At 47.6% G+C, this 13,721-nt stretch overlaps 1 protein-coding gene across 1 annotated transcript in view; it reads right to left on the bottom strand.

Annotated features, from left to right (window-relative positions):
- st6galnac3 (ST6 (alpha-N-acetyl-neuraminyl-2,3-beta-galactosyl-1,3)-N-acetylgalactosaminide alpha-2,6-sialyltransferase 3) overlaps nucleotides 1–13,721 on the bottom strand; it is a 63,792-nt gene that overhangs the window by 5,424 nt on the left and 44,647 nt on the right. The window contains exon 4 of the mRNA XM_030115477.1: nucleotides 1,624–1,731. Coding sequence (XP_029971337.1) covers nucleotides 1,624–1,731 — 108 coding nt within the window. The remainder of the gene's footprint in view (nucleotides 1–1,623; nucleotides 1,732–13,721) is intronic.

Consider the following 13,721-nt stretch of genomic DNA (forward strand, 5'->3'; position numbering starts at 1 on the left):
GTACAACTAGTGGACTTTCAGAGAGAGAAATACATCCAACTGAAAGGATTTTTCAAGGCAGAAATGGTGAATAAAGAACCATCCTGTTTATTTCAGAGTTTTTTATTTGAGGCAGATTTTCATTCATATAAATTGTGCATGATGTTTATTATCGATATAAAGTTTTAAAGTCTTGGAATGTTTTTAATTACACTCTGGGGCTGAACGTTTGATGATTTTACCTCCGGCAGATAGAATCTCTCTCCCCTGCTCAGAGACTGAAGTGAATCCACCAGGAAGCTGGACAATGACCAGAGCACAACCTGAAGCACAATAATGCTCTTTATATTCTGTCCCCATCGCAGCACGATGTTCATCAGCGCTAGTTTTTGCTGAAATATGAAGCTATAAGTCCGTGTTGTGATCTGATGGCTGTTTTTCTTACACTTTCTGCTCCAGTCTCTTTACATGAGGCAGGCTGGTTTATTACAACATATATCATTTAAACATGATTTAAACGTGATGAACATGATGGTCACACTCGATCTGAAGCATGCGGTCATTTCATGTCGCGTCCAGGTCCTGAGTGTGACGCTGCATCGCTCTGTTTACAGTGCCGAGACCAGAGGGAAGCTCTGAGCGGCAGATCGGATTCATTCTGGAATCCGCGGCCGGCTCCTCCTGCTGAATGACAGCGCGACGAGAGGCCGACTCCGGCAACAGTTGCACTGGGGGAATGAACGCAGACAGAAATGAAACAGCCATCAGAGCAGCCGGCGGTGGCTGCCTGCCAGCTCGGAGCGGCGGACTGCCCAATCCCTGCCTCCCCTCTGGGCGACACAGCGGCAACAGCACATAAACTCAATCTCAGCCCCTCTGCACCTGTTGAGGCGCCATTAATGCACGACTTCCCAAGTTTCCTTCTCCTTCCACTTCCACAGGAGCATCCAGCTGCCAGAAGCACCTTGTGCAAGACGGCACTGTCAGCTCAGACACTCAGGGAAGCACAGTATCCTCCAGTCTCATGCAGGATGGAGGGAAATGCATGAAAGACAGGCTGAATCATGAAGCGCTCCGTGCTGGCTGAATCATCACTCCTCGCCGCCGTGCGGCTGCTTTTTCATTCCAGCCCCCGCTGCGCACGGGGAGCACGGGGAGGATAAAAGGCCGGACTTTCACCGAGCATTAGGTAAACCCGTCTGATGTGTCGGGTGGAAGAAGCTCAGGTGAGATGAGCAGCCGAAGCCCCGAGCAGCGTCGTGTTTGTCATCCCTCCTCTGGCCAGACACTAATCGGTCGCTCAGGACTCGGCGAGAAGGCGGCAGGCCAATATAAAATAACACCTGAAGCGCTGTGGCGCGGCCACCGGCGGCGGCGGCCGGGGCTCTGCAGCCTGCTGGGGGATTGGAGGCAGGGGAACATAATGGCATTCACGGCACAGAGAAACCCAATATGGGCTTCAGCATAGAAATCCAGCCATTAAATCCAGACTGAGGTATTGGAAATGTAACAGGGCGGCCCGCGGACGTGAGACGACGTGATTGGCCGGCGCCGGAGTGAATGTGAATCTAGTTTTCGAAGTTCGGCAGCGGAGCGTGAAGGCAGCGAGGCGGGGGGAGGGGGGCGGCGACGCCGGCGTCTTACTTGCAGTAGGTGTCATTTATCATGCCGTAGATCTTGATCTCTTTGCACATGTCCATGGCGAGGATGAGCGTGAACCAGCCGGTGCTCAGGTAGGTGCCAGACTTCAGCCTGCAAACAGAAACACGAGTTTCTTATTCATAAGGACGATTTGCACTGAGTGAACGCCGACGTGCCGTTTCTTCGACCTGCTCTTAGAGGCTCGTAATGCATCTGATCGGAGGATTCAAATCATTCTGACAGATTTCGTTTTTTTTCTCCGCCGCTATAGAGCTCAGCCTCAGATGAAAATTCAAACGTAAATGCAGCTGCAGAGCAGCGAGACAGATGTGAACCCACACCTCAAGATTTTTATGAATAATTAGTCGAATTTCATGGACCGATCCAGTGCTGTGTAAGTGCCAGTTTAAGAGACTGTAATGGTTTCCTCTGAATGTTTAAAGAAAGATGTGAAGGCAGAGACTCGCTCTGTTGGGCTGTTGAACAGCTCATCACAACAGGGCAACAACAGCCGCTGCTGGTGAATGATGCAGGAACGCGGCGGGCCGATCAATAACAACATACAGCCTTTTCATCAGCGTCACGCTGCCGCTGCGAGAGTTACATGAGGAAAAATGCAGCTTTGATCATTTTCAGACGCAGAACATGGCGGCGAGGTGCGTCTTGAGTCGGGGTTTTTGCAGAAAACCAGATTAGTAACATCTGAAGTGAGTCATAAAGTGTGTAGCCGCACACGGCGGGGGGCCTGCCCCCCCCGAGGGCGCCGCCGATCAGCGGCGTGAAGCACCACCCGGGGTCTCAGACCTCGTGCAGAATAAACACAGCGCGCTGCGCGATACTGACAGAGGAGCAGTGGAAAAAACACAGGATTAATACATAAAACCACATGACATGAAAAAGTGACAACATATCCCATCAGTCTAAATCTCAATTTAAAAAAAGGCCTTGGATTATTTTTAGAGTCTGGAGCCGATCCCAGCTGCCCAAAGGTGAACAGACTGACTGCCCGGGACTGTGGGAAGAAACTGGAGCGTACACACACACACACACACACACACACACACACACACACACACACACTGGAATATTCTTGTTTCAAGAGACAAGAGTGAACCACTACCAACACAAAATGGTAAAGAAATGACACGTTCAGCTAGTTTCTTAGTTTGACCAAAGACAGAGGTGAGAACATGGACGCTGGAAATTTCACCTGAAACATGGCATCACTGACAAAATAGCTAATTATCCAAATTCAAAAGGAAATTCAAATTAAAATACAACTGATTAAATGTGTTTTGTTTACGTATTGCTCATTTAGCCTCTTTCAGCTTCTCTTTTCCTTGTGCTGATGGCCTTGCACTGCTTCCTGTGTGGCTAATGATCATCTTTCCCTTCATGTAAGACCAAATATTTATTATGAATGAATGTCAGCTCAGCTCTTTATTCATCTTTCAGGAGTCCAAAGTTGTTCAAAAGAAACATCAAAAAGCCGCTGAATCGGCAATAACACTGAAACTTGGAGCTGCAAACATTTCAGCACCTTGGACAGCGCACAGGCTTTAACCCGCATATTAACCAGACAAGCACAAATTAATCTTCTCAACATATAATATATGTCATTTTATTACACATCATTAGGTCAAATTACAGGAGGACATTATGATAAACTCCTAATTTCAGATAATGAATTCATTCTACACAGAGAATGTTCGAGGCTTCAGAGCGTTTCTGCCTGCTGGTCTCATTCTTTGTACTCCAGAAACATGCATTTGTACTTAACGTGCTCCGGGGCTTTGCAACCTTTAGCTGGATAATTCAATAGAAAAGACAGATGCATGCAATATTGTGTGAAAGTGTGTTAAATGATTTTTGTGCTTAATGTAACATGATGCGGCAGACACAAGCAGAAGAGCGAAAACATCACAGAGCGGCTTTACTGCCCGAGTTTGAAGCACAAAAACAACAACAACAACAACAAAATCAACATTTACATAAGCCTACGCCTGTTCCTACTGTCGCACTGTTTGGTTTGAGCCACAATAATTGCTTCTTTGCTGCGGTGCAGCCCGTGTTTTGAAACCAATTAAACAAAACCATAAAGGAAGCGTATTAAATCAAGAGAGCAGAGATGGTTTTTAACTTCCATGGGGAGTGATTACCTGACTCATTCTACAAAGCCACTTTCCTCTGATGTGAATGTTCTGAGAAAACTTATTATATTTTTATTTTTAAAACTAACAATCACTAAACAAGCTTCATGTTGCTGAAGGATGTACGTACAAACACACACACACACACACACACACACACACACACACACACACACACGTGTTTTCTGTTAAACAGTCAAAAATGCCTTCAATTCAACCCTGTATTTTACAACTCTGTACCAGAAAACAGGATGAAATCTTAAATATTGGAAGAATTTAATTAGTTTGAGGGTGAAAACGGAGCGAAACTCACAGTGGTTCAACAGTTATCTCCTCCCACAGAATCCAGAAAGCTCCAAAACTACGACTTTGAGTTCTTCTTATCACAAAGAGCTGCTGATGTGCGATCTTAACGTCGCTCACGCAGCTCCAGCGGCTGCCACACGAAACACGATCAGGTGAAAATACAGCAGAGCAATTTCCACTGAGCTGAAATGATCCAGAAATGTGGGCGTTAAGGAGGTAACTGTATGGATTTCAGACAGTCGATGGTCTCACTCGAGACTCTCGGTATGTTATTTCTATAAAAACCTTTTTGAATTTATGTCATGTCTTTGTAGGGGTTCATTTAACCGACTGTTGAATCGAGTGAGCATTACAGAGGACGACGTCCCTCCTCCTCATTACGTCTGTTGTGGACAACAACAGCGACGTCCTGCCAACAGCGCCGTGCTGCCGGTTCCTCAGATGACATGAAATTAAACACGATCGCTGCCTGTGAAAGCAGTGTGAGATGCTGGGGGTGGAGGAGGAAGTGGGTGCTCAGCTGGCCGGAAGGCAAATCAGAACCCCGGCGGATTCGTGTCCAAAACTGTTTCATTTGAGTCAAAAATTTTGACCTTTAATTCAATTACATGGTAAGGCAGGGGACGCCTCAAGCACAGCAGGGGGCAAACTCACTGTTACCGAGTCGCTCTTCAACCCTTGAACATTTGCGCAGCGGCTCCGATGGATTTTTATACTGATCCCACAATTCAAATCCCTGATGAGCGCTAGCTCCTGAAATCATGCAAAGTGAAAGTCTTTGCTCTCATCTTTTCAGCTCGGTTTACATGACAATGTTTTCTAATTTAAAAAAAAAAAAGTCTCCATCTCTACATAAACCACTGGTCCATTCAAACCACACCATCAACACACCGCCGCCAAGTGGCTGGTGGGGGAACTACAGGCCCAACAAGTGACCATTTCCAAAATGTTGCTGCCTGCATGTGTTTCTTTCCTACAAGAAAAATGATGGAAAAAAGTATGTTGTTTCCAGTAAATCTTTCTCATGTAGAGTTTTTGGACTATATTCAGATTACACCCGTTTTTTGCACTAAAACAGAAAACATCAGTTTGACCTCTGAACAGAAATTCTGAACAAAAACCAGAGGTGCCGACTCGGTGGGTTCAAAGAAAGCAAACAAACAAGCGTCTGCTCGCTGCGATCTCCTCAAAACGAGTTCCAGAGTCGCCACAAAGCATCATGCAAACACAAGCATCATTAGACGGAAGCAGGTCAGAACATTTCCATTCTCACAGTCTGAGATGAACCGTATGGAGGAGGGACAAGGGCGCGGCGTCAGGCTGCAGGGGGAGCGAGTCGCGGTGATTTCCAGTCGAATGACGTGAGAAACTCGGCGGTGACTCCAGTTCTGGGCTGAGCAGACGTCCTGCTGCTGTTGATTCTTAACGGCTGAAGCCGGTCATGAACACGGCGCCCTGATATCGAAACACTGATAAAGTCTTTTCATTCTGATCTGTAAATGATGTTTTTTTTGGCTTGAAATTGACTATTAAAAAAAAGCTCTTCAGGGCCCTGTTGGTAGGAATAAAAAAACAAAAGGTGAAGAGCATCCTGGGGAGTAAAACAGAACAGCACCTCGGTGTGAGTAATGGCCACCGGCTAACCGGATAAAAAGGCGATGAGAAAAAACAACATTCTATCTTTGGGTTTGGTGTTATTAACTCGCCGGCTGATTAAGAAAAAAGAGGAATAATGGGGTTGCTCTCCTAACTCCCACATGCGCTGCTATCTTCTGTGGCTGCACAAAGCCGAGCGCCGGGCGCCGAGCGCAAACACGCTGCAATCAATTTAGAAACCAATCAGCAGCAAAACCACAGAGTTTCAGGGAAAACGTGCCGTGCGGAGGGCACTTTGGCTTCTCGGTTTGGGGAGTTTAACAAACTCTAACACAGCCAGATACTCTGGGGTTGAGGGGAGGTAACGTTCCTAAAAAAAAAAAAAAAAAAAGAAAAGAAAAAGCAATTTGTTGTAATGAAGAAGTGGAGAGCGCAGAAGGCAAACGGCACATTATCAGTGATACACAGCGCAGCAGCTCTCAGCCGTCAGAGCTGTCAACACATCACCGTCACCCTGCATTATTCATCAGCCACTCTCACAGCACACACACACACGCACACACACACACACACACACTCAGACAGGCACACACACACACACACACACACACACACACACACACACACACACACACACACACACACACTCAGACAGGCACACATGCAGCACAACCCCGATGGATCCGGGAGCAAATGGGCTTGCTGGGATAAACAGAAGGGGCGGGCTCTGCTGACCTGATGGCTGCGGGGAGAGAACTCAGAGTGTGTGTGTGACCGGCAGTGTGTGTCGTGTGTTTACCTGCCACAATTATAACGGGACAAGTTTGCAGAGACGACGCTGTCATAACGTGCGGCAAAATTTAAAAAGGCGATAAGACACGGCGTGAAGCTGCTTTGGCAGGCGACAAAAACATCCAGAGCCAGAGGACACACACACACGCATGCACGCACGCACGCACGCACGCACACACACACACACAATCATGTTTGGGCAAGAAGGGAGCAAGACAAAAAAAAAAAAAAAAAGAAAAACTCAAATACACACGAAAGCAGAGTTCTATTTCTTTCTGAAGTGATTTATTTATCTGCTCTGCGGCGTCCGGCGAGCGACGGGGACCGACACGCCGGCACGCCGCCTGGTTTGAGAAATCAAGTCAGGTCGAAGTGAATAACCTCTGAAGTCTGCCTGAGCTGCAGCCGGCCGGGCGGCGAGGGACTCCTTCACCGCCGGCTCTGTTCAGTAACTTTCGCCGTCCACGAGCGTGAGAAAATCCACGAGGCGCCTCAGCGAGCCGCGGTAACGTGATACGACACCTGTCAGGAGCGCCCGGCGGGATACAGATCAGCTGGATCATGGGAAGTTGATCCGTTCTCAGGGAGGAAATCGTTCTGACTGTCAAAGCTGTTCGGCAGGAGTAAACGATGAATACACAGCGTGGCGGCGGGATGAAACCTTGGGTATTCTGGTTGTTTTTAAGAACATAACAGTGAGATGGCGCCGACACGGGCAATGAAGGCGTCTTCATGACATCGGGAAGCGTGAAAAGTTCAAACGCCTTGTTAAAGGCAGTGCTGCTGGACACACTTTAAGCTCTGGACATTTCTTTGTGGGCCGAGCGCTTGATTCCTTTTAACGTGTCAATCAAAACTTCAACAGCAAACAGAAGCTTTTCAACAATATGAAATATTTAAAAGAGCGGTGTGACATTTTGTGAAACAGCCCAGAGAGGATCAACACAGCTATTGTGCATTTACATTAAAATGAAGCGACTATGAAGGGAAACAGGCAGAATAACTCGGTGATAGGAGATGACTTTGTACTGTCTTCAAACTTTCTGCTGATTTGTCTTAATCTCAGAGTGAGAGTGAAAGGATCCAGACAGACGGTCGTTATCAACCCTAAAGCTGCAGAAGCGGATCAATTTAAAAGTGATCCAGCTACATCAATGACGGGTGAGAGCCAAGAATTCCTGCTTCTATTACAAAATGAAGCTTTTCACTGGAATTCATGGCATTTTATACTGAGTCCAACAAGTTGAATCATGATTTTTGTCACTGATGTTTTTACCCACAATTACCCCTCCATCTCCTGCACTCGGTGCGGCGACCTGCTGCGTTCGCTCTGAAGCAGCCGAGAGGCCTCCGGGACAAACAAAGTCCCGAGCAGAGCCGCCGGGCGCCAGCAGGGCTTCTGTTTGTAGCGTCTCTCTTTCACCCAGACCGCAGAGCGTCCATTTTAATGATGGGAGTAAACACGGCGGCGGCGCCTCATCGAGGCAACATGACGCAGGGTCCCACCACCAGATGCAGACCTCCACAACCTGCAGCACAAAGACGATGGTTTCCGCTGTCGGAGTCCGGTTGTGTTTAGTTCTGTATGGATCTGGATTAATAACCAGGACGACGGCCTCAGAGGACGGACGGAGACGCTCCAGCCTTTGTTTGAATGACGTCAGGATGGACAAAGCCAGCAGGCAAGCCCCGTCTTTTGTCTTTTCACGTTCATCTCTAATGATTCCCCGCCGAAAGGCGAACTAGCAATGAATCTCCTGCTGCCTCTGCAGCTTTAGCTTCCTCTCTGACATGGCTTGTGACTGGAAAACAGCGGTGCTGCATGCGACTCTGCTGTCCGTCGGTGGAAACGGCCTCTGCTTTAAAATGAAGCTCAGCCGTCTCCAGACTGGACTGCTGTTCAGCTTGGTTTCCTGTCATGTTTAGGGCGACTGCACGCTGCGCGCCTGGAAAAACTCAGACGAAAGACGAGCAATTACTGTGATATCTCTGAAAGTGGCTCAAATCTGCGGCTCTGAGCACGCGGAGCGGGTTCGGATCCAGCCGGAGCAAAGCAGGACGAGCAGCATCCACATCCTATATGTAAGCAGACGTATTGACCGTGCTGTCTTCTTATTTCCTATTATTTTCAAGAGTAAAAAGATTAGCCGCTGACTCCGTCCGCCGAGCTTCGTCTAACAAGATTGGCTTCGCTCTGCTGTTGTGTTGGAGGGCGAGAGGCTGAAACTCAATATCTTCTCTGTGGTCCCTGTTGGCCACTTGCCTCTGTTTACAAATGGTGGAGATATTAGAGGCCGAGACGTTCTGGGGAGCTGCCCGTCATTTTTTTTTCACGAAAACTCGATAGAATTGAAGATCGTTACAGTACAGTCCAGCAGCAGTGACTACACTGAGCAGATGAACCCGCGTGTTGTTTTCTAGCGAACTCGCACTAAAGACAGAATCCAGGAGGGGAAAGGTGTGTTAAATTCTACCACGTACTGAACTTACTCCAGAATCTTATGAAAAGTCGCTCAACAGAGCAACGGAAGTACTGAAGCAACTGCTGACCCCGGCCCGTGACCCGGGGAGAGCAACGAACCGAGTGAATCGGTTTGATCACACCGAGGATACCGACGACGACAAACACGTCTGAGCGGAGCTACGGAACACCTACTGCACCGCGGCTAACAGGAAGAGCAGCTCAGACCGCACGCTGTGCAGCATCAGAGAAATATTCTACTCATATCAGGAATTGTTCTGTGATTACTGCAAACCTGCGTGCGGGTCAGGACTACACGGAGGCAATGAAGCAGCAAACGCAAAGCTCCTGCTGCTTCTTCTCAGTGGAGTAATTCTGCTTTTCATTTTCTTGAAAGGCTGTGAATCTATGAATAACTATTTCAATGATTTAATAACATTTTTTTAATTTTTCTTGTGGCATTGAATTCGGCACAAAGAGGAGACGGAAACAACCAAAGGACGGACCGAACACAAGGTCCTGCCTGATTTTTCTCCTCATCTAGAATGTCTTTCAGTCACGTTCATCAATTCAGAATCTCCATTCAAGTACTATTTTCTGAGACCTTCTCCTTGGTTTCTGAACATTTTAATAGAACGAACAAATACCGTTGTTCTCCCCGGTCATTACTATGAAAAATACAACCTTGGGCGACGTTTGCATTGAAAATATCAGCTGAAAATCAGTTCATCTTCCAGTTAACGACTCCCTGAAGTTGGAGATATTGCTTTTCCAGTACACTCTGCTGACAATCTAAAAGTATTTACCCTCCAAACTAAAGCTGGATGAAGTTTTCAGTCTTTTTTCCCAAAAGTAAGAACATATTTGTCTCAGAGGGAGGAGCGTAGGCTGAAATCCAGATTCAGATCTGCAGGCAGAGTGTATCCTGCACGCACAACTTGCTCTTTTCCGCCGTTACTTTTTCACACCACGAGGTAAGAATCACATAAATCCGTCAAAGGTTTAGAAATGGCCTCAAGAAACGTCTCTGCACGACCCTCCTCAGCTCGCACGACGTTTACGGGCCGTCACAGTCACTGGGGTTCAGGAACATCACTCATAAAACAAGCGTGCGGCTCGTTCCTCTCCGTTCGACACGCCGTTTTACCGTCAGCGCCCCAAAGAAGTGCCGCGGAGAAGCGGTCAAAGAAACCCATGAATGCAGCGCGACGGCGGAAAACAGAGCGCAGACCGAGGAGAAGGGCAGCAGGAGAGTCTCTGCTTTATTTTATCACTTAGTGGCTTTTTGCAGATGCAGCGTGACGTCAACTGGCCTCGTCACTTAGTCCAAGTCTTTGAACTTTCTGAAAAATGTCCGGTTTTAAAAAAATTACCTCAAGAAGACAAATATCAAGGTAAGAACTCTGCTCCGCCTCTTTGGTAATGTCATGAAATGTCATCAATCCCAGGAATGTGGACTTTGTTTTTATATAAATTGTGTTTTTCAAGAGTTTAATCATGTTGAGTAAAGCAGAAACGAACGGCTGACAGGATCACCCCACTCAGCGCCAGCAAACCTTGAACCGCCAAAAGAATTCTGAACAAACACAGAAAACAAATCTCTCTTTTACTTCTTCTGTGAACAGAACTGAGTAAATATCCACCGCCTTGAAAGAGAAGGAAGCCGCTTTTCCAGCTGCAAACACGCCACTGGAGAGCACCCCACATTTAGAACATTTCAACCTTGTTCATAGACAATCAACAGCTCCAGCTTCAGGAATGACATGTTTACATTATTTTTAGCTTTTCTGCCATTCCTGCTGCTACACTTTGATAAATAAAAGCTTGTGTTTCCAGTTTTCTTTGATTTGGCGTCCTGCCGGTCACCGCTCCTGCTCGGGGTTAATGGAAGTTCGGCGTTGATGCAGGACGGCGCTGACAGCAGAATCAATACTCCGGTTGTAGATGAACGCCGTGAACTGCTCATCAACTCAGCTGATCTGAGATTACTTTCACTTCAAACACACTGAGGGGAAGTTCGCTCCGGTTTCTTGTCTGTTCGGAAATGAAATGGCTTTTTTTCCCTCCTCATTTGTCCTTTAGGGCCTGAGGATGTTGGATCATCTTTTTCCCTGGTTCAATATTCCGTTGTGTTTTTCCTGTTCACACTCAATCTCTCCTCTGCCTTTCTTTTTTCATCCCCTCTTTTTACAGTTTATCTCCGCGACCCTTTTAACCCCGCTCTCTTTCCCCCGTCGCGGCTCTGCCTTCCTCTGCTCTGACCTTCTGTCCGGCCGCCGCCTCTCCGGCGGGGCAACGGCCTCGCCGCTCTCCTAAAGCAGATGTCAGAACGCGCTCAGCGGAGGGACAGGGGACAGGGCGCTGGTGAAAAGGTATAAAGAGGCGGTGAATTCCCCCCCGTGGAGGCCGCCGTCCCGGCAAACAGCCGCCGCTCTGACATTTCGCACACCGGATTTTCTAAAGCGAAGCGCCCGGCTAATCCCCAGCACAGCGACCTCTCCGCCACGGGAGGAAATCACGCTCCGCTTTAGTGAGGGTGAGCGAGAGGGAGGCGACGGAGGGCCAAACGTCCACGACACGGCCAAAATACCACCGCCGACGAGCGGCAATGCGTCGCCTCCTTCCCCGAGAGCGTCCCGGAAAATGTCAGAGCTTCACAGCTGCAGCTGCCAGTGACGAGGACGGAAACACTTCATGCCTCGTCTTCTACACTGTCGTCATTAATCTGCCTTTTAAATGTGAGATTCCACCGTTAGGACTCTCAAATGTCACAATAATAAACTAAAAATGAACTTTTCAGGGAGTTTTAAAGGTGGTTCAGTGTTTTAACGTTAAAAGAATTGGAGAGTCACAATAAAAGCAGCCTCACTCGATTCAGGGTCAGATGCTTCATTCAGCTGTTACACTTGATGGGAAAAAAAATCCCAGGATTCCTCTGGCTCACCTGGGCGACCCCGAGTCGCTGGCAGATCAACCAGGGGTTCTAATCTCTCCGGCAGGCTGAGGGCCGACCCCGGGGCCGCCTCCCGGATCAATGAACTTCTTCTCATTTCCTCTGAGATGTTCAGACAAAACGACCTTACAGACGGAAAGCACGAAGCTAAATATTTAACCATTACAAATATTAATTAGGGAAATGTCTAATTACTTGTGACATATAGATTAAATAAGCCATCAGTTTAGAGTTTGCATTTGTTTAGTTTTTTTCCTTTCAGTTCCTAATCGAGTGTTTTGTGGATGTTTGTAGAAGGGAGAAGATGTCAGGATCAGGCTGGATTTCTGCCGTTTGCTCCCCTGCAGACTCTGATCCGCACCGCTGTGCTCACCGACGCTCTGCATGCGGAGAACATCCCTCACTCTAACCACTCGCAGCATTCGTCCCCCGTCACAGAGCGAGCGCACACACACACACACACGCGCACACACACACACACACACGCACACACACGACGACCCAGATGGTGCTAAACAGAAAACAACATGTTTCCCCGTCGGCCTGCTCCTTTCTCCCGGTCAGGGGTTTCCACTGAAGTGCTCGTCTCCGCCTGGAAACCGGCGCTTTAATAATTCTGTCAGAGCGGGAGGAGGCGGCCCGTGCCTTCATGCCCACCGCCGCCGCCACGGCAGTTTTCCCTCATTAATATCTCAGCGTCCCAGTGAGCCGCAGCCAAAGGCTTTGAGGAGGAGACGACACGTCTAACGGCCTCAGGCCGGCGCTGAGCGGGACTGGACAGGAACATGCGGTGCAGTCCTGACATGTGGTTCATGGAAGTTCCTGTCTGTCAAACATGAATTTGAGGACTGAGCGTCTTCTCATTCTGCCGTTTGGTTCTTTCTCTTCGCCCTCAGATGGATCGTACAGGGAGGAAATGGGTGGAAGGTGTTCTACCGTCCTCTCCAGAGGCTTGAAACCTTTCCTCAGATTCATGAATCAGAGCCAGACAGTGACTGAATTCATCACAGAGCAACATGCAGCTCTGATAATACATCAAAACGAACTTTATGCTCGTTTCTGAAACCAAGAGCTTCCAGACACGAGCACCTCTGATGAAAACATCCACAGACTGACAATCCTTTGAAAGTTTTTCGCATAATTAGAACAATTAGATTCGTTTTTTTCCACATCTTCAAGGATGAAGAAGACAAGAGAAAACTGCTGACAGTGCAGTATTGTTTCCGTTCATGCTTTCATCAATGCTTCAAAAGGTGTGTGGAGTCAAACTGCTCGGCGACAGTGTGAAGAGAAACGACAACCTGGATCAACCAGCGAGGAAGACCGTACAGAAGACACACAGAAACACATTTCTCACAAACGAAATGAGGTGGAGCTTAACCGAAATGAGCTCCTAAAACTCCAAACGACAAAAGCTTCAAACTGCTGCCACTATTCTGTAAGCAAGGAGGGCTTCTTGTGAACAGCTTGATACCGATATTCTCAACGATTAACGAGAATATCTCCACTTTAGGTCTACTGGCCGTTTGCATGTTCACCTTATGTGCGTATGTGGGTTTATCTCCAGGTACTCAGAAAACATGAGTTTGACGTTAACCGGTTACTCTAATTTGTCCATCTGTGTGAAAATCTGGACTTAAAGGATTTAATTTCCCAAATGAAAAGTAACAACTGTGGACTCTTTTTTAACTGAAGAAATTAACATTTACACTCTATTTATATGACATACACTCCCTGGGTGGAGCTGATGGAGCTACTGAAGGGAAACCAAACCTCTGAGGGACACAAAATGTCAGTAAAACACTGGACATCTGGTCAAAGCGGCACCAGGAGGTAAAACAAC

The sequence above is a fragment of the Salarias fasciatus genome, chromosome 18, assembly GCF_902148845.1.
Source record: "Salarias fasciatus chromosome 18, fSalaFa1.1, whole genome shotgun sequence".
Classification (NCBI taxonomy): Eukaryota; Metazoa; Chordata; class Actinopteri; order Blenniiformes; family Blenniidae; genus Salarias; species Salarias fasciatus.